Raw genomic sequence first — 20,571 nt, 5'->3', positions numbered from 1 at the left:
GCCGGGCTGGGCAGCGACCTCAGGATCGAGCCTTTAGACCCTGGCGTACCCGTGTTGTCGCTCCCTCATCACCGCCCTTGCCTTATGTTTGTTCTCGAGTAGGTGGTGAACCGATTTGTACTCTTTTGGATTCTGGTAGCTCCTTTTCATTATTGAGCTTCAAATGGTTTTTGGAATTTGGTCATCTTACGAAACTTCGCTCGGTCCCTTCTCCGGTGCAGGGATGTCGGGTGGCCAATGGCCAGGTGTTTCCTCTGCATGGTTGGGTCTGAGGGAGTATATCGGTGGGGGATTTTTCCTAGCCCTTGTCATTAGCCTTTGTCAAGGAGCTGCCGGTCGATCTAATTTTGGGATGTGATTTCATCAATAACACGGGGTTAGTCATGGATTATTCTGGGCACACCTTTTTCTTTAAGTTCTCTCCTGTGGAGAAGTTTGGTTTCTGTGAGTGCGCTAAACATATTGTGCATCAAAATGCAGACGCATTGGCTGTTGAGGCTGTGGCTAATGAGTTTGATCTTACCCATCGCTCACTGCATCAGGCTTCACAATTACGGAATTTGTTACAGAGTTTTCCTGAGCTTCTTAGTGATAACTTGGGTGTCACTAATTTTTTAATTACCATATCCATCTATCTGACGATATTCCTGTCAGGCAGTCCCCATATCGCCTCTCACCCCCTAAGGTGAAGATACTGAAGGCTAAAATATCACAAATGCTCCAACAAGGAGTTATTAGGCCTTCCCCATCTGCTTATGCTTCCCTCATATTCCTCGTTCCTATGCTTCCCTCATATTCCTTGTTACTAAGGATTAGTGGCATAATTTCAGACCTTTGGTTGACTACCGGCACTTGAACTCTAAGGTTGTCCTCAAATCTGTGCCTCTGCCTGATCTGCATACCTCTTTTACCTGGTTTGCCGGTGCTAATTGGTTTATTGTTCTTGATTTGAACCAAGCCTATTATCAGATTCCATTAGCTGAAGAATGTAAACATGTTACCACATTTTGTACTGATTGGAATCTGTTTGAGTTTAACAGAGTTCCCTTTGGTTTGACAACCGGTGCGGGTGTTCTTACTCATTTGCTGGATAATTGGGGACTTGAAATTAGTGTGTGTATATAATTATTTGGATGACTTAGTCATGTATAGCCGTTCATTTCAGGACCATTTGGATCGTATCCAGCAAGTTCTTTTAAGGTTACAGGGAGCCGGGCTCACTGTGAAACCCAGTAAGATAACGTTATCCAGGCAGCAGGTGTCCTTCTTAGGTCCTTAGTCACAGGTCAGAGTATTCGCATCAACCAAGAGCGAACTAAGGCCTTACGGGCTTTGCCTCTGCCTACTGTTAAATGCGGAATTGTTAGGTTTGTAGGCATGGTGAACTATTTTAGGTGTTTTGTAGCTAATTTTGCTCAGTTGGTGGTGCAGTTGAATGAATTGCACTGGAAGGGAGTGCTTTTGAATGGGGACGTGCCCAGGAGGCCACATTTGAGCATATTAAGGCAGCTATAGCAAATCGTCTGGTTCTCAGAGTACCAGACTTTAATAAAAGGTTTATTGTCCAAACTGAAGCATCTAATGCTGGTATTTCAGCTGTCCTCCTTCATGAGTTCAAAGGTCAGAGGCAGCCATTAGCTTACGCGTCTCTTCAGTTAACTGGTGCCAAACTTAAGTACTCCGTCTTCAAGTGTGAGGCATTGGCAGTTTTGTTTGCATTGGAGAAGTACCACTTCTATCTTGAGCATTGGGTATTTCAGTTAGAAACTGACAATCAGGCTTTGAGCTGGGTGCTGGCTAGGCTGCATAAAACTGGCCATATTGCCAGATGGGCGGTACACATTTCTGCATTTCAATTTGAAGTTTAAACATGTAAGAGGCACTGAAAATGTCCTTGCAGATGTCCTCAGCCTGATGTTCGCTGAATCTACACCTAGTGAGGTAACCCAGGAGACAGATGGAGGCAGTCTTAGTTGTATCATGTTGGGTGAAATTCCTGTTTTGTTTGATGATGTTGCTCAGTATCAGGATCAGGACCCTATTTGGGGGCCAATTAAGCAGCGCCTTTTTGCTGGGGAACTGTCGGATGAGTATATTATTAAGAGCGACATTCTGTGTAAAAGGGTGGGGCATATGAAGCAGTTCAAGATCTGTTTGCCAGTATCTCTGGAGCACCCAGTTTTTCATTATTTTCATGATTTGTTCGTGGGCGACCACTTAGGAACATAAAAGACTACGCAAAAAATCAAGGAGCATATGACTTGGCCCTCCATGGACCGGGATGTCAGAGAGATGGTATCCCAATGTCAGTTGTGTAATGTAGCCAAGCCCAAGAATGCTCTTCAACAGGGTTTGTTGAGCTCTGAGCAAGAGTCCTGTCCTATGCACAAACTACATATCGATTATCTAGGACCCTTACCTTGTACTAAGAAAGGTCACCGATATGTGCTAGTTATTATTGATGCATTCGCCAGATTCACTTGGCTCCTTCCAAGCTGTAACGTCACTGCTACCACCACTATTTCTCATTTAACTAATGTTTTCAGTGTTTTTGGCCCACCTCAGCAAATTGTTTGTAATAATGCTCCGGCCTTCCTTTCAGCTCCTTTCAAGGCGTTCTGTTTTCAGAACGGTGTCAAGCATATCACGACTACACTGTATTATCTGCAGGAATCCTTTACAGAGAGGGTTAACCAAAATCTTAAATCCGCTTTGATTATTTATCATCAGAAAATGCCTAGCAAGTGGGACTCCAGTCTTCCTTGGCTTAGTTTTGCTTTTAATACTGCCAATCATGAAGTCTTGAGAGTTACTCCCACCTCTTTGATCCTTTCATATCCTGTTAATTCCCCTCTTTCAGACTTGTGGGGAATTCAAGACCTAGTTCCAGCAAATATTACTCCTCAGGTCATCAAGGAAAACAGGGAGGCCAGGATATCAGGTCTGGGTCCGTAATTTTCCCAGTGGACAGGTGTGTGTCGGAAATCTGAGTAAATTTACTCCTCACTTTCTGGGGCCTTGAACCAATGTGCACATTTTAGGCCCGGTAAATCTGCTGGTTAAGGATAACCACTCTGGTAAGCAGTACCGGGATTGCCTTAGTCAAGTTAAATTCAGTTAGTCTCATGGTTGAGTCACCCCCCCTTCCCCCCAGGCATCGTGTTTGAGGGGGGGAGGTTGAGCCGTGGCTGGCTCACGTCGTGCCTTGTTTTTTTTATCGTTGGTTGCAGTCCAGTGGTGTCTTATTCTTCTTCAGTTACCTCCATAACGTTGCTGTCTTCTCTCCGTGAGTATCAGCAGCAGTGTGTATCGATACTAGTACTGCTGTACTATCTTTGGTGTGGAGGATATATATTCCGGGTGTGCTGCGTGTGGCAGTAGGTTGGGGCAGAGCAGCGAAGAAGTCTCTGTGGTGTGTAGTCGGCCAGAGCCGCTGGTGGCGTGCACGCTCGGTTGGAGTTGTAAGGCACTTCTTGCGTAGGTTATGAAGTTCGTCGCCCACCAATCCGGGACACTAAAGTTGAGTGCTCACTTAACCTACTATTAAGCCTCAACTGCTATCACATCTCTTTGTTCGATCCTGGTCGTCACTTTCTGGGAGATTCCCACGAGCAACAATGTGTGTGCATTGAAGTAGGCTAGAATTGCAGCCGTCTTCCTGTATGGTGTTTAACTTAATTCATTCCTTCATTAATGAAGTGCACCAGCGGTATCTTCTGCCTTGTGGCCATTGACATTCCACTTAGATGCCCTGGTCATTGGCTTAGTTTTCGGCAGTGTATTTTCCTCGTCATGTTGATGCTCTCCAGCATGGCATGTAGTTCGACAGCTGAGGTGTTGTTGGTAGTTTTGGGCGTTTATTCTGACTTGGGTACCAGTATCCAGAATGTGGTGCTATTGACGTCTTGTTGTTGTTTTGGTGGTTGGGCGGAGCAGAACTGATCTTGTTGGTTGGTTCGTCGGCTGGCCTTCAGTTGGGTTGCCTTCCAATTAAGAGGTTGCTGGTCTGGCTGCCTGTCTCACCTAAACGTACATTAGTGTTACCTTCCCAGGCCGACCCTTGGAACCTTCTGAGTGCCACTCCTTGTGTTTTACATAGTGATTTCCTTTTTTAGTCTTAAGTACTCTGTGTGGCCTTCAGCCGAGTTTCAGCTTATTAAAATTGCAAGGCTTAAAAAAAAAAAAAAGTTTCTTCAGTCGAGTTTCAGCCTTTCAAAATTAAAATTGAAAACTCCTTGTGTCTAGGTCTTAAGCCGTAAATTTGTTCAGGTTGGTATGTTGCCTTCAGCAGAGTTTTCAGCCTTTGTAGGTCAAAAGTTGAAAAATTTTGTCTAGGCCTGAAGCCATAGGAAATATTTTCTATTTTGTATGCAGCCTTCTGCAGAGTTTCAGCCTATTTAGACTAAACATTGAAAATCTTTGTCTCGGCCTTAAGCCGTAACACTGTTCTTGATTAATGTGTGGCCTTCAGCTGAATTCTATGGGAAAAATTTAAGCTAAAGCCTTGAGTCTGTTTATATTGAAGATAAAAAAATTTCTTCTAAAGAAGTGAAACCTCCAGAAGAAGTCCTGTACCTCAATTCCTTGCTTAGGCCTCGTGCCTTGGATTTTCAATGTGGTCTTCAGCCGATGTAAATTAAATAAAAGGAGGTCTTTCATTAAAACCTTGAGAGTTTTTGATTCTTGCTTGTGTGATTGTGGGTTTTAACAAATAAAGTTTATATGTTGAGTGCAACTGACAGTAACTTATTTTTGCCCCTTTCCACAAATATAACCTCATCCACTCTGTCCTGCTTGCCCAGGGATTTCAGTGATCCTGTATGTTATATCTGATATGGTGTGGGTTTAACAATTTATTGATAGTTTTAACATCAACTTTCTTAGTCCACTACACCTGGCAGACCACCAGTCTAAAATCTGCTTTGGCATGTCTCATACCAGAGTGCCCATAAATCTACATTACATCTCACTCATGCTCTGGAAACTGCTTTGAACTGCATTGCAGAGGATACTTCATATGGTATTACATATTATGGTTTCTTCTATTCCTTTTGCATATGGAGTACAGGGAGACTGATTACTTAAATGTCTCTGTGTAGTCTCCGTGTATGTGGTAATTAGTCTAATCTTGTCATCATGGTCACTATGCGAGTGAAGAATATCTTTAGTTTCCTCACTTAATTCTGTTTGTGGGCTTTGTTAGAATAATGGTATCTGTCTTGGAGCATCCTTCAGTTCTGGTTTTTCAGCAATTTCATGACTCTCTCCCATAGGGCAAACAAATATGTCTTCATTTTTGCAGTCTTCTTTGGATATATTCAGTGTTCCCTGTCGGATGTATTTGGTTCCACATACTTGAGCAAAATTCTGGGAAAACTCTTATAGTGTTTCATAAGCAGTCTCCGTCTTAGATTTAACAGCATTTTCCCAGGAGCTTACCAGTGAACCAAAGTCTGCTACCTGCTCCTCCTATGACTGAACATATGTAATCACTCCATTTCATATTCACACAAATTTTTACACCCAGGCATTTGAATTGACAATTTGCAAACTGTGTCTCTTTGATATTATACCTACAGATACTATATTTTTGCATTTTGTGAAATGCTCAATTTTACATTCCTTTATATTTCAATCATCACCAATCTTTGCACCACTTTGAAATTTCGTTAATAGCATACTGAACATATGTGCAGCTTTTTCCGACATCTATTGCATTAAATATAACTACAGTACATCATCTGCAAAAAGTCTGAAGTTATTATTAATATTATCTGCCAGGTCTTTAATATACAAGATGAACAGTAAGGATTTGAACATACTTCCAAGAAACATGCCAAAATTTTCTTCTGCATTTGTTGATGACACCGTGTCCAACGCGATCATGTGTCCTTTCTGTCAAGAAATCTTTAATCCAGTCAAAAATTTCATTCTTACCACATATGATTGTACAGTGATTAATAACAATAGGTGTAGTACTGAAACAAATGCTGGTTGGCAAGGAGGAGATTCATTCAGATTCTTTATTGCCATTGACCACTTACAGTAGACTAGGCTTTTCCAGCGATAACAAATTACAGTTGCAACCAAATTATTAAAATTAATATTTGTATTACATGTACAAATCAAGTATCTTGTATACAAATGTAATCTTAAATACTGATATCAACATTGTCCATATCATAAAACTATTTTATATTGTAACATTGATTTTTTTCTTAACCGGTCATACAATTTAAATTTGAATTTTTTAAATGGCAAGCACCTAGCAGCTAGAGGAAACTTGTTAAAAACTTTGAGGATATTCACTTTATGAGAATTTCCTGTTATTGCTAGCCTTTGCCTTGGGAACTTTATCTTTTCCTTATTTCTAGTGTCACAATTGTGAACTGTTTCCCTGATTTTTTACTGTTGTTCTGGATAAAGAGTGCAGACTCATAGATGTACAGATTCACCACTGTTAGTATCTAAGCCCATAAAAAGAGGGCAGCAGTGCTCTTTAGGACCAGCCTTTTATATTACATGGACTTTTTTTATGATACTGATATGAGGAGAATGTCCCCATATGAGCAGGCCATATGATATAATAGGTCATACAAAGATAATTATTGCTGACCATATCTTTCAGTTTCCACATGAGCTAGGACCCTTGTAAAATTTTCTTACAGGCTTCGTTGTTACATTCTTCGCAACAGAGTTTGTCATCAGAATTTGACATATTTATTATGTACATTCTTGGACAGTCCTAACTAACAAGCTTTTGAGTTTTGTCTGGATGACAAACAAATTTATTGGCTGCAAACCAGTTTAATGCAGAGTCAAGAGTTTATTGTGTAGCCTAATCTTTTCAAGAGTTGGGCTGTCATGTTATGAAGTAAGTGAGGTTGTTTCCTCAGCATAGGAGATAACCAGCTGTGATACATAATGGAGCAAGTCATTGAGACCCACATTACAACAGGAGGGGCCAAGGACAGAACCCAGTGGAACGCTGGTTCCAGTTTTTATTAAGGGGGAGTGTCTATTTCTAATTGAGACAAACTGCCTTCTGTTGTTCAGATAGGAAGAAATTACTGCTAGTGTAGATTTTTGTGTACCGTAATACTCTAATTTTGTTAGCAATATGTTAAAAGGAATGCAGTCAAATGCTTTTCTTGGGTCACCTATACAAGTGGAACTGTCTTCTTATTCTCAAAAGCTGTTAAAGTCTGATCAACAGTTTCAAGAACAGCTGCAGTACCTGGCTGAAATCAGGACTGACTGTTGCTGAGGGGGTCATGCTTTTCAAAATAATTTGTTAATTGAATGTACATAAGTGATTAAAATATATTTGAGAATATTGGCACAATAGAAACTGGTCGGTAGTTCTGGGGGGAGTTATTTATCACCCTTTTTGAATATGGGGATAACTTTAGAGCTTTTGAGTGAATTTGGATAAATCCCAAACTCTAAACATGTATTGAACATGAAACTTAGTGGCTTACCTATCAAGTGAACTGTTCGTTTAACATAGTAATTAGACTTCCTCTAGCAGTGCATACTTTTGGAATTAGATAATTTGGAAAAAGTTTTACAGATGTCATCAGACATGCATTTCTCCCAATGAAACAAAGTCCTTTCAGACTACGAGGTATCAAGTAGATCCCGTGCAGATGTGTGTGTGATCTTAATGTTGTTTCTCAGTTCCCTGACTGATGTGACAAAGTAGTAAATCAATTCTCGTGGATCAAGCCAACTTTGACTTACCTGTCCAGAAGACTTATCTTGTCTGATAACTTCCCATGCTGCCTTAAATTTATTTGGAGCGCCTTCAAGGTACCTTTTACATGCTGCTTCTTTAGCTTGTATGAGGTTGGCTTTGTAATACTTTTGACTTGTAAGGTAAGCATTGTAATCCAAATCCCTCTGTTCAGTCCCTCAGTTATCCTCATTTTATGTACTCAGTACCATATGAGGACATTTTCACAATTTTTGCTAGTTCTTTTGTGTACCAGGTTGTTGTTGTTGTTGTTGCTGTTGTTGTGGTCTTCAGTCCTGAGACTGGTTTGATGCAACTCTCCATGTTACTCTATCTTGTGCAAGCTTCTTCATCTCCCAGTACCTACTGCAGCCTACATCCTTCTGAATCTGCTTAGTGTATTCATCTCTTGGTCTCCCTATATGATTTTTACCCTCCACACTGCCCTCCAATACTAAATTGGTGATCCCTTGATGCCTCAGAACATGTCCTACCAACCGATCCCTTCTTCTAGTCAAGTTGTGCCACAAACTCCTCTTCTCCCCAATTCTATTCAATACCTCCTCATTAGTTATGTGATCTACCCATCTAATCTTCAGCATTCTTCTGTAGCACCACATTTTGAAATCTTCCATTCTCTTCTTGTCCGAACTATTTATTGTCCATGTTTCACTTCCATACATGGCTACACTCCATACAAATACTTTCAGAAACGACTTCCTGACACTTAAATCTATACTCGATGTTAACAAATTCCTCTTCTTCAAAAACGCTTTCCTTGCCATTGCCAGTCTACATTTTATATCTTCTCTACTTCGACCATCATCAGTTATTTTGCTCCCGAAATAGCAAAACTCCTTTACTACTTTAAGTATCTCATTTGCTAATCTAATTCCCTCAGCATCACCCGACTTAATTCGACTACATTCCATTATCCTCGTTTTGCTTTTGTTGATGTTCATCTTATATCCTCCTTTCAAGACACTGTCCATTCCGTTCAACTGCTCTTCCAAGTCCTTTGCTATCTCTGACAGAATTACAATGTCATCGGTGAACCTCAAAGTTTTTATTTCTTCTCCATGGATTTTAATACCTTCTCCGAACTTTTCTTTTGTTTCCTTTACTGCTTGCTCAATATACAGATTGAATAGCATCAGGGAGAGGCTACAACCCTGTCTCACTCCCTTTCCAACCAGTGCTTCCCTTTCATGCCCCTCGACTCTTTCTGTACAAATTGTAAATAGCTTTTCGCTCCCTGTATTTTACCCCTGCCACCTTCAGAATTTGAAAAAAGAGTATTCCAGTCAACATTGTCAAAAGCTTTCTCTAAGTCTACAAATGCTAGAAACATAGGTTTGCCTTTCCTTAATCTTTCTTCTAAGATAAGTTGTAGGATCAGTATTGCCTCGCGTGTTCCAACATTTCTCCAGAATCCAAACTGATCTTCCCCAAGGTCGGCTTCTACCAGTTTTTCTGTTTGTCTGTAAAGAATTCGCGTTAGTATTTTGCAGCTGTTACTTATTAAACTGATAGGTCGGTAATTTTCACATCTGTCAACACCTGCTTTCTTTGGGATTGGAATTATTATATTCTTCTTGAAGTCTGAGGGAATTTCGCCTGTCTCATAAACCTTGCTCACCAGATGGTAGAGTCTTTTGAGGACTGGCTCTCCCAAGGCTGTCAGCAGTTCTAATGGAATGTTGTCTACTCCAGGGGCCCTGTTTCAACTCAGGTCTTTCAGTGCTCTGTCAAACTCTTCACGCAGTGTCATATCTCCCATATCATCTTCATCTACATCCTCTTCCATTTCCATAATATTGTCTTCAAGTACAATGCCCTTGTATAGACCCTCTATATACTTCTTCCACCTTTCTGCATTCCCTTCTTTGCTTAGAACTGGGTTTCCATCTGAGCTCTTGATAATCATACAAGTGGTTCTCTTTTCTCCAAAGGTCTCTTTAATTTTCCTGTAGGCAGTATCTATCTTACCCCTAGTGAGATAAGCCTCTACATCCTTACATTTATCCTCTAGCCATTCCTGCTTAGCCATTTTGCACTTCCTGTCGATATCATTTTTGAGACGTTTGTATTCCTTTTTGCCTGCTTCATTTACAGCGTTTTTATATTTTCTCCTTTCATCAATTAAATTCAGTATCTCTTCTGTTACCCAAGGATTTCTACTAGCCCTCGTCTTTTTATCTACTAGGTCCTCTGCTGCCTTCACTATTTCATCCCTCAAAGCTACCTATTCTTCTTCTACTGTATTTCTTTCCCCCATTCCTGTCAATTGTTCCCTTATGCTCTCCCTGAAACTCTGTACAACCTCTGGTTCTTTCAGTTTATCCAGGTCCCATCTCCTTAAATTCCCACCTTTTTGCAGTTTCTTCAGTTGTAATCTACCTTTCATAACCAATAGATTGTGGTCAGACTCCACATCTGCCCCTGGAATTTTTTTTATTTTTACGTTTGTTTGAGGAACTAATTTACGTTAATGGGGAGCTTGAAAATGATAAGTCCAATGTTTTTTAAAGAAAGTCTTCCAAATCATTTTCAACTCCAGTTTTTCCTGTTTGACACATGTGTACAGAGTCCCAGGTTGCATTCTTTAACTTGTCAACAAATAACATTATGTGGTCCTCTGTCTGACCTCTTACTCATGCCTCATTAAAGTCATTTGAATAATTTGGCTGCTTATGATGAAGTGTTAAAAACAATGGAACATGATCTGAAAATAGTTCATTGGCCAGGCTAACCACAAATTCTTTTCTATTTAAGTTAACGATAATATTGCCTAGACATGCTTCATTACCAGTAGGACATTCATTGTAAGTGTAAAGATCTTAAAATGTTAAAAAACGTTCTGGAGTCTCATTGCTTTGAATCTCCCATTTCAATATTAAAATCTCCACAGATAACAAGCTTTGTTTTAAACAAAAAAGTCTTATGTCACTAATTCAGATTGTTCAAAAAATACATTTATATCTCCATTTTGGAACCTGAACAGGATAATGTTTATTATAATGTCTTCAGTTAGTCATATAAAATTAAACTCAGTAGTTACTTCTGAACAATGTGGTGTAATGTTTAACTTGTAAATTTTACCATGCTTAATGTAAATTCCAGCACTACCATTTTCTGTGTTTCCTACACTTTATGTCAGCAACAATGTATCCTTGAGGAATGAAACTGTGAATTTGATTTTCTGTTAGCCAATGTTCTGATGCACACATCACATCTACATCCTTAATGCTACAAAAATGTTCCAATTCTAATAATTTCTTTCTTATACAGTAGATATTGACTTGCAGCAGAGTAGATATTTTATCACTGGTTTCTTTCTCAAGTGAGTACTCATCTGCATGTAGCATATCCAAATTACACACACTGTAATTGTCTAAGTTTGAATTGCTTTCACTAAAAAAGCATTTTCATCATCACTAGCTTGATCTTGGTAGAGACCACTACTGGTACTGTTTCATCATGTTGCAAGCTAAATTTTACACACACACGCACACACACACACACACACACACACACACACACACACACACACACACACTATGACTAACAAAGGCCTTTCCCACACACACTATGACTAACAAAGGCCTTTCCCAGTCTGTTGAGATGTAAACCATGTGTTGTATGAAATCGTCTCCGTAGTGTTCTTACATCAATGTGTGCTGCATTTTTAAAGTCCCTGCATACATTTCGCACAGCCTTATTTGTTTTTTGAACTTCCTTATTCACATAGGACCAATCATGTAGATTATGGTGATCGCGTACAGAAAAAATGATCATATTCATATTTCTGAATTTTTGCAGTCTCTATTTAAAGGAAAAGCATAAAATCTTTTGCATTGTTCTTTGCTACAGTGTTCGTTCTCGCTAGAAAGGCAGAAAAATTGCTACTGTTTAGCCCTGAGACTTTTTCATGACAGACTGCAATTGCTGCCTTGAAATTTGTGCCTGGTTGCTGCTGATCTCATGTCTACATATTCTTTGCAGATCAAACTCTGCTCCTTGCTCATGGCTATCAGCATAAATGTCAATTTCACATGTACTTGTTGTGGGAATCTCACTGTTGTTTGATCTATAATCATTAGAGGTACCTGCGGTGTTTTGAATCATATTTTCCAGATGTTATTTTTGTCAGTGAGAGGTGACGATTTGTGAGGATAATTTCTAATAATCAGTAAATGAAAAGGTCTATTGTTCACAGTCATGTTACATTGATTATTTTTCCAAGCAGAAACACCTTCCTGTCTTGTCTTGTTTTTGCCATCTTCGATCTTGTCATGTGGTTCCACACTGTTCACAGTTTTTGCACTGTCCATATTAGAAAGTATTTGAAAATGATTCTTGTTCACTATATTTTCATATGCTACACAGTCTTCAGCATTTTCACTTTATGTCTGTTATTTTTATATGACACTTTTATGCACTTTTTTCAGTTTGAAACATGTTCTTTCATCATTACACTTTGTACACACTTGCTTTTTCACTGCCAAATTCACGATTTTCCATGATGGTACTTTATGAACTTTCACTCCGGCTGCTTGAGATTCCTCATTATGTTTGAGCTCAGAATGTGTTCTAAAATCCTACAACAGATGAATGAGAATAATATTGAATGAATATGGATCACTTCTGCTACCCTTCTTATAGGTGGGAGTGTTCTGTCCTCTCTTCCAACAGTTGAGCACAATTTTTGGTTTGTGGGATGGTTAAACAAGGGGCTATACTCAGTCAGAAATTTGATGTAGAGTTTGACAGGTATTCCATGAGGCCCTCTTCAGTTTAAGTGATTTCAGCTGTTCCTCTGCACTGCTGACACTAATATCTATATCGCTCATATTTGCTGTGGTGTGAGATTTAAACTAGGGCTCTACTTCTGTAACTTCTTTTGTAGGAATAATTGAAAATGGAGTTCATAATGTCTTCTTCTGGTTTGCTACTCTTAATTTCAATTCCATTGTCATACATGAGTGTCCAGATGCTAACAGTAGAGCCACTGACAGCCTTCACGTATGACCAGAATTTATTTCGATTTTGTGAGGAGTCTTTCAGTAAGATTCTGCTATGGTCACTGTTGAAGGCTTCATGCAGTGCCCTTAGGACAACCAAATGTGTTTCACTTGGCATCTCTTTATGCTTTGTTTTACATCTATTGTGTGATATTCACTATTTCTTTACAAGTTTTTTAACAGAGACTGTATACTATGGAAGGTTCCTCCCATCAATAACTATTTGTTAGGTACAGGTGTATCTGGTGCTTGGTCAACTATCTCTGTGTACACATTCTTTACTTAGCCACATTCACCTACGTGTAATAAGACAGGCACAAACAGTTCCAAAAATTTTTTAAAATTTTTATTTTAGGTATATGACCAGCAAATGCTATTCAGTCGAAGATCTTAAGGATGGTTTACGTTTTTTTGGATTTCGTGGAGAAGCTCTGGCTAGTATCCGAGATGCTTCTGGTGTCTTGTCAATTATCACAAAGCATGCTACAAGCAAACAAGCATATTCCAAAATGTTTGTGCGTGGAATATCATTAAAAATTTCACCATGTACATTAAAGAATATGGATGCTGGGACAACAGTCATAGTGCAGGATTTTATGTACAATTTACCTGTTAGACAAAAGTGCACACATGATACATTGGATGTTGAGGAAATTAAGCGTCAGATTGAGTGCATTGCTCTGATGCATCCACAGGTAACAACAACAATTTTTATGCTACCTACATAAGTTAGTCATACTTTTATGAATACTGGTGATGCATATTACAGGCTAAGTACCAGCCAGCATTCAGTCTTTTTGTAATTTATGTGTAATACACTGATAAGCCAAAAAATTATGACCACCTGCTTACTATTAGGTTGGACCATAAGTCTGCAGCATTTTTGTTTTGCATGTTGATATTCCAGTTGGTATGGATTCATTTGTCGATTGTTATTTTTATTAGTAGTTCACTCTTGCTATTTGAGTTTATATATTGTCATTTGGAGATGGTGAGTGGAGCTGTGGATGCTAGAAAATGGAGTGCCAAGTGGAAACATTGAAACATTTCTGACATATTCTTCTGTTTTAGTTTGGTAGAGGGGTGGCAGCAGCAGAGGCAGCCAGAAAAATTTGCATCATATATGGGGATAATGCCATTGGACAGAGCGTGCCAAGAAAGTGGTTTACTCATTTTAGGGATGATCGTTTTGACATTAATGACTCCCTCATTCAGGAAGACCTACACATTAATCAACAATAATCCACATTAGTGTACTTAGATCTGCCAACTGGGATGAACTGTGGTCATTCCACCATCATGCAACATATGCAAGCAATGGGGATGGTTTAAAAATTTGATGTATAGGTACCACATGCTCTGTCAAAATCACAAAAAATCAGCTGGTGGCCATATGAGTGTCTCTGTTTGCCCATCAATTGGGTTGTGAACAACACCAATTATTCATATCCTGTATTGTTGCTGGTGAAAAGAAATGGTGACTTTATATGCTAACATAAGGAAAAGAAAGGAATGGTTGAACCCAAACAAAGCAGCAATTCCCCTTACAAAGAGCTGTGTGCATCCATAAGAGGTAATGTTATATTTGTGTTGGAACAGTGATGGTGCAGTGTGGTATGAATTGCTTCTCTGAAGTGTAACCACCACTGCTGATGTTTATTGACAACAGCTGAGGTGTCTTACAGATGCAATCCAAGAGCAACAACAAGGAAGACTGTGTGTAATGATGCTACTACACAATAAGAGCCACCCACATTCTGCTGGGCTGACTGGAAACAGTGTACAAGTGTTAGGTTGGGAAGCGTTGCACACCCACCTTATTCACCTGAGCTTGCACCCTCAGATTTCCACTGTCTTCACTCTATATCAAACAACCTTCACGGAACTTCCTTTCCAGGTGAAAATGCAATCCAAACATGGCTTGATGAGTTCTTTGCCTCAAAACTGCATGATTTCTACAGTTATGGAACCAAAAGGTTTCCTCAGAGTTGGCAGACTGTTGTAAATTATGAAGGAGAATATATTATTGATGACTGAAGTCTCTCTTATTTCCATCTACTGTGTTTATTAAAACTATGGAAAAATGCTATGCACTAACCCAATAGCTTGTTGAGTCATGTAAAATGCAATAAAGTAGCAGTTGCATGTGATATGGATTTGACAAGTCCTTGGTAGGTTTGTAACGCCGGGAATGCATATCCTCCTATTTCCATCTATTGCACTGCAAATTTTTTTCCTTATTTTGTTACCTGAAGATATGACATTTCTGTGTCTTTATATATTGTAATTGTTTTACTGTTTGTATCTATATATTTATGCATTTATGTTGGTTTGTTTTGTGAATATTATTTGTATTTATACGCTGGGTCTGGCCTGGGGAAAACTATGCTATCGAACGAATACATCGATAGGTCGTGTGGAGAACCAAAGTGTTTAGGATCTTTGGTAGTGTTAACTCTGTCGCGTGGAGCGCGGGCAGAGGCAGAGTCTGCCTGGAGTAGCGAGTGGAGCAGGTGTGTTGTGTGAAGCTCCCGCGAGTTGCCGCGCTTTCGAGGTTTGGTAGCATGTAATTGTGCTCGACTTGCGATGATAGTTTCTGACATGGTGTCGCGGACGGGAAGTGTTAGCTGGCACACATCAAGAGCCCGTTTCGGCTGGAGACCGGGTCGAGAAGAAGGCGCGCCAGCTTCTGCAACAGCGACGGCCGACAATGAGTGACTGCTGCCACCTCCTCGATCGACGACTTCAAACCTTCAATCAACCAACAAGGAAGACTGGTAGCACGTAAAGTTTTAGAACTGTATGGCAGACCTCAGCTTTTAAAATTGTTCCATTTGCCTCACAAAATTACAGCAACTTAGCATGAACCTTTGTTGCTCATTGTCCCAATTGCATTGCCAAGCAGGGTCCCTTCTTTTTCCGAAATGAACCCGAGTGTCGTTGAAATTCAAACGCCAGCATTAAAGTAATATAATTTGATTTCACTGCTTTAATTTCAAGGTTCAGTTAAGGCATTCATAGCTGGCTACAATATTTAGATTACACAAGCACAAATTAAGAGTGCGAGTTTTGTTACCGTATTTTAGCTTACCTGTGACTGCAGCTCAGCTTGGTATGTGCTAAATTTTACTATTGTTAATTGTTCAGAATCATTTAATTCAAGTTAAATCTCTTATTTCTAAATTGCGTAGATTCAAGTAGCTTTTGAAATGATTGTTGAGGTAGTCCAAGACTAACCGTATTTTACTGAATTTCGATGTGCTTCAGAAAGAAAGCTCACTATTAACTTCAGTCACTAAATTAACTTTCGATTTTCCGGTTTTATTAATTCTTTTGCTAAATTAAGTCAGAGTGTAGCAAAATTTATTACTTCTGACAAACTTTCAGTTTTCACACTACACGTGTCAACCTTCAGTTGCCACGCTTCTAGTGCTAATTATATGTGTAATAACCTTTCTTTTTCAGTTACTATAGTAATTGTCCATAGGACTGGCGACCGTAATTTCCCCCGAATCTCAAATATTTAATTACCGCTAGTTAATTGTTAACGTAACGGCCACACATTTACTTTCTTATTAACTTTACCCCTTTTCAAAATTAATTTCCACCAGTTTCATTTGGATTTTTCCTTTCATTTAGATGTAACCCTTTCCTCCCTCTTTACCGACAGATTATCTTCGGTGACGATTGCTTTTGCCAAATTTCCATTAGGTACACGCGGTTTAATTTTTCACTGTCATTAAGGTCGATAAGTGAGGGGGAGGTTACACATGGCGACCTGGTGACAGGAAAACCTTCGGATTTGAGGTTGTTCTGGACACGAATTTAGCATTGTGCAAATCTCGTAACAAAATACTGGTTACAAAATGGTCAATACGTCAGCGAGAATATTAGTATGAGGAATCCTAATTAGATTTGAGATTTGGCATTTATATTGAAAATTATTAAAATGAGTGAAGGCAACAATTACCAAAATTTGGTAGACTTGGATAAGGAACAATCGGTCGAACAGTGGGAAACGCGCACCGCGGTACCCATTGTTCAGGGGCAGGCGGCTAGCGTGAAAGACGCGACTGCCGAAACGCAACAAAGAGCGGAAATGGAATTCCAATCTTTAGAAAATGTTTCGGAATCGGAAGTGAAAATCAAATCTGAATCCCTTGATGACGAGTACGGGGGAACAATTAAAGAGGAAGCCGCTACGGAAGTAAAACCGGTATGTTCCGGGAATTTAACTGATTTATTGAATGTTTTGATTAATGAAATCAAGAGTCAATCGGCAGAAATTAAAGCTCTGTCTGCCAAGCAAGAAGCTCAGTCTGAAAAAATTGACAGGAAGCTAGACAATCAGAACAAAGCTATTAATGTTGTTAACAACAATGTTGAAGTTGTTAACACAAAAGTTGATAAAATCAAAGACGATATTGTTGTAATTAATACCGAAATCGGTAATCTTAAACAGGAAATGATAGGCGTTCAGGCGGAAATTGCGAGCATAAATACTCGTTTTTATTCCGAAATTAGCAGAATCGAGAAAAGTGTAGGAGAAGCAGTTGCTCCGATCATCGAGAATAAGGTTACGGAACAAATTCAATTAGTGAAAAAAGAAGATGAAAAGAAGGTGGAAACTTTAAAGGCTTTAGTGTCCGAAGTAGATACTAAAGTGAGGAAGCAGGCTAATACCTGTGAAGAGAAAAAGAGGGAAGTGGAAACACTTGCGACAACCACTTACCAAGTAATTACGAGAGTTTTGGAATTAGAAAAGAAACTTGACAAAAAACAGAGCTATGTGCCAATATCAATATGTGCACATAGTTCGGAATTGTTGACGAAAGAGGAGCGGTTTGACCCCTTGAAAAAAGGCGGTATACACGCGACGGATTTCATTAAAAATTGTGAAAGAGTTTTACCCAGATCATGGACTAATGAGAGAAAAATTAATGCTGTTATTGACGTGTTGGCTGGTGGTGCCAAGCGTTGGGGCTTAAACCTCAACATTACGAACCTGACTTTTGACGAGTTTAAAAATTTGTTTCTGGTTGAATACTGGTCAGAGCAAAAACAACAAAGTGTCTGGCGTGAATTTGTCGTATCGAGGCCTTTCGATGTGCATTCGCGTGGCTCGATGAAGGAGTTTTGTGAGGGTTGGATCCGCAAGTTGGAATATTTGCGTGATCGCCGCATGGAATCCGAAATAGTCTGGGAACTCTACAGGAAGCTTCCAGATGATACAAAACATTACATAGGAAGCAATTACAGGACAATCAATGATTTCCTGGAAAGAGTTGAGGGCGAGGACAATTGACGCAATAATCGCGATAGTGGTAGAGGCCGTGGTAACCACATTGGGTACCACAGCAACCACAACAACAATAACCATGGGAATAATGCATACCACAACCATGGCAGCAATAACAATAATGGTTCGGACCGTAATAACAATCGGTACAATGCAAATAATAACAGGAATGACGGAAACCAGTATCATACTAACATGATACGGGCTTCACAGGATAGTAATAACGCCAGAGGGTGCGATAAGCCGCCTCAGCAGCATCCGGGGAGCAGATCTGCTGGGACGAGACAGGGAAACCATTAGCCGCGCCGGTGAGGGGCCCACCGGGCGTGGAGAAATTTTGGAGGCCCAATAACAGGAGAAAACCCAGGTGTCGTCGTTATGAAAATTCCGTATGGAGTATTCAACAGCGGGAGAGTGTGCCAGTGTTAAGAGAAAGGAGTGCGCCCACAAGTAGTAGATCAGCTGTAGACACGGCAGTAGAAAATACATTCACTGTCAGTGGGAACAATCTAAGTAGTGTTCCGGAAATCGATTATAAAGTGGCAGCTGTAACACCCACAGCGGAACTGGAGATTGAGTTTAAGAATGATTCGCAAGTGTTGACAGAAAATCAGATGTCGGATAACACGTCCGTCATCGAGCGAGGGGATGCAGAGAGGGATGAAGTCTGGTTAAGGCAGTTCGGTCGCTTATACGACGAACTAAGAGATTATGGGGGCCTGTGCGGGAGAAGTGTTTACAAGGAGCGTGGGCAGGATTTGCCGCGTCTCTTCCCGCTGGAAGATAGTGTTTGTGAAGTGATAGAAAGTTCTGGCCCTAACCGGCAGACTTTACCAGAAACAGTTGATGTTAATGGGGAGCACGAGCAAGATTCGTCGTGTTTCGTCCTGCAGGAGTTAGATGTTGAAGTAGTAACGGAAAGTTCTGGCCCTAACCGGCAGACCTTGCCGAAAGTCGTAGTGGTAGAAGTAGCCGACCCATCCAATGCAAACCTCCAGTTTAAACATTGCGAGAGTATTAAGGAGAAAGATTACAAAAATTTTAGTGATAGCCAGACACGATTGGTAGAAAAGCACATAGATTACAGCGTGTATGAGGTTAGAGCTGACATTATACGGTCAGACGATAGCAGTGTGGGTTGCGCAGATCCAGAGGAAGTAATTGCAGATACTACTGGGCACATTCCTCCAGGTAGACTGGCAGATGAGATCAATCTGACCAAAGAGGAATCAACGAAGGTGACAATTAGTGAATTGATACCAAAGCAACACTCGCTAGTTGATGAGTTACAGGAAAAGGTTTCGGTATTGGAGGCGAAGCTACAGACTAAGCCTCAGGACAAACGTGTTGAAATTAAAACTGTATGTGAACAGAGGCTGAAAAAGCCGCCAGATAAGCCGGATTTAGGATCAAAGCCAGATGGTTTTTTCTGGAGTGACCTGGATGTAGACGAGGATTTACTGTGGGAAAATAAAGAAACAGTCGAGGACAAGTGTAGACAGATAGTAGTGTCTGTTAATATGCACGGCCTACAACTAAACGTGTTGATTGACACCTGTGCAGAATTGAGTGCTGTATCTGGAAAAATATTTCAGTTACTGAAAGACAGACCTGGCATCGTAGTTATGCCAGTAACAGGAGTGAAAATTATCGGTGCTACTGGGAAGGCCAGTAAACTGGTCACAAAACAGATTTTTGTCCACTTCGAGATATGTGGGGCACGATTTGAACAAGAGTTTGTCGTCGTGCCAGACTTAACTATGGAAGTAATTATTGGGTTAGATTGGCTATTAAAGTACCGTGCAGTGATTAACTGCGAAAGCAAAACTTTGACATGTATGCCACTAGATAAAACAATGGTAGTTGGTTTTGACGAGGCAGGAGATGGTGTGCATAGGCAATACCAGCCTATACACATTGTTAACTGGCCGGATGACATTGACGTAGGAATGAATTTGAACTGCCGTAACGTGAGGAATTTCGGCATTGACAAAAGTGTAGAAAGTGAATTGGAAGAGATAATCAAATTCCCTCCACGGATTGACATTAGTATTGGTGTGAAAAAAGATCGTTTGCGAGAAGTAATGAACCTAAAAGCCGATGCTCGCATACGTTGTCATGACGCTAAAGCGCGTTTTGCTAAGTTTGCAATCGGAGACCTAGTGCGTGTAAAAGCTCATGAGGAATGGCGCGAGATAGACAATGAAATCTCTAAATTTAAGTTTGTTTATAATGGGCCATATAAAGTCATTGGTATACCTCACACAAATGCTTATTGTTCAGAGTATCCAAGCTCTGGAAAACTATTAGGCATACGGAACATTGTAGACTTGAAATTGTACCAACCTAAGATTGATTAATACCACAGAATGGGTAATTTGTACAGTATGTAAATATAGAGTGTAAGATTTAACTGTGTGTTTCACTAGTCATTGCCGATGTACTTAGACGCTGTTTTAAGTTTCAGGCTAGTACGTGTGTGTGATGATGGACAGTGTTGAGTTATCCACTGT

At 40.0% G+C, this 20,571-nt stretch overlaps 1 protein-coding gene across 3 annotated transcripts in view; it reads left to right on the top strand.

The window, feature by feature from the left end:
• The window catches only part of LOC124613934 (DNA mismatch repair protein Mlh3-like), a 155,071-nt gene that overhangs the window by 32,277 nt on the left and 102,223 nt on the right, over positions 1-20,571 (top strand). For 2 of the 3 annotated variants that reach the window (XR_006979659.1, XM_047142686.1), the window contains exon 3: positions 13,115-13,454. The exons of the other annotated variant lie outside the window; for it this stretch is intronic. Coding sequence is in view for 1 of the 2 variants with exons in the window: in XM_047142686.1 (XP_046998642.1) it covers positions 13,115-13,454 (340 nt within the window). In the remaining variant the exon portion in view is untranslated. The remainder of the gene's footprint in view (positions 1-13,114; positions 13,455-20,571) is intronic. 3 annotated transcript variants of the gene reach the window in all.

The sequence above is a fragment of the Schistocerca americana genome, chromosome 4, assembly GCF_021461395.2.
Source record: "Schistocerca americana isolate TAMUIC-IGC-003095 chromosome 4, iqSchAmer2.1, whole genome shotgun sequence".
NCBI lineage: Eukaryota > Metazoa > Arthropoda > Insecta > Orthoptera > Acrididae > Schistocerca > Schistocerca americana.
Note: the sequence above shows the minus strand (reverse complement) of the source record. Positions and strands in the feature narration are given on the sequence as shown.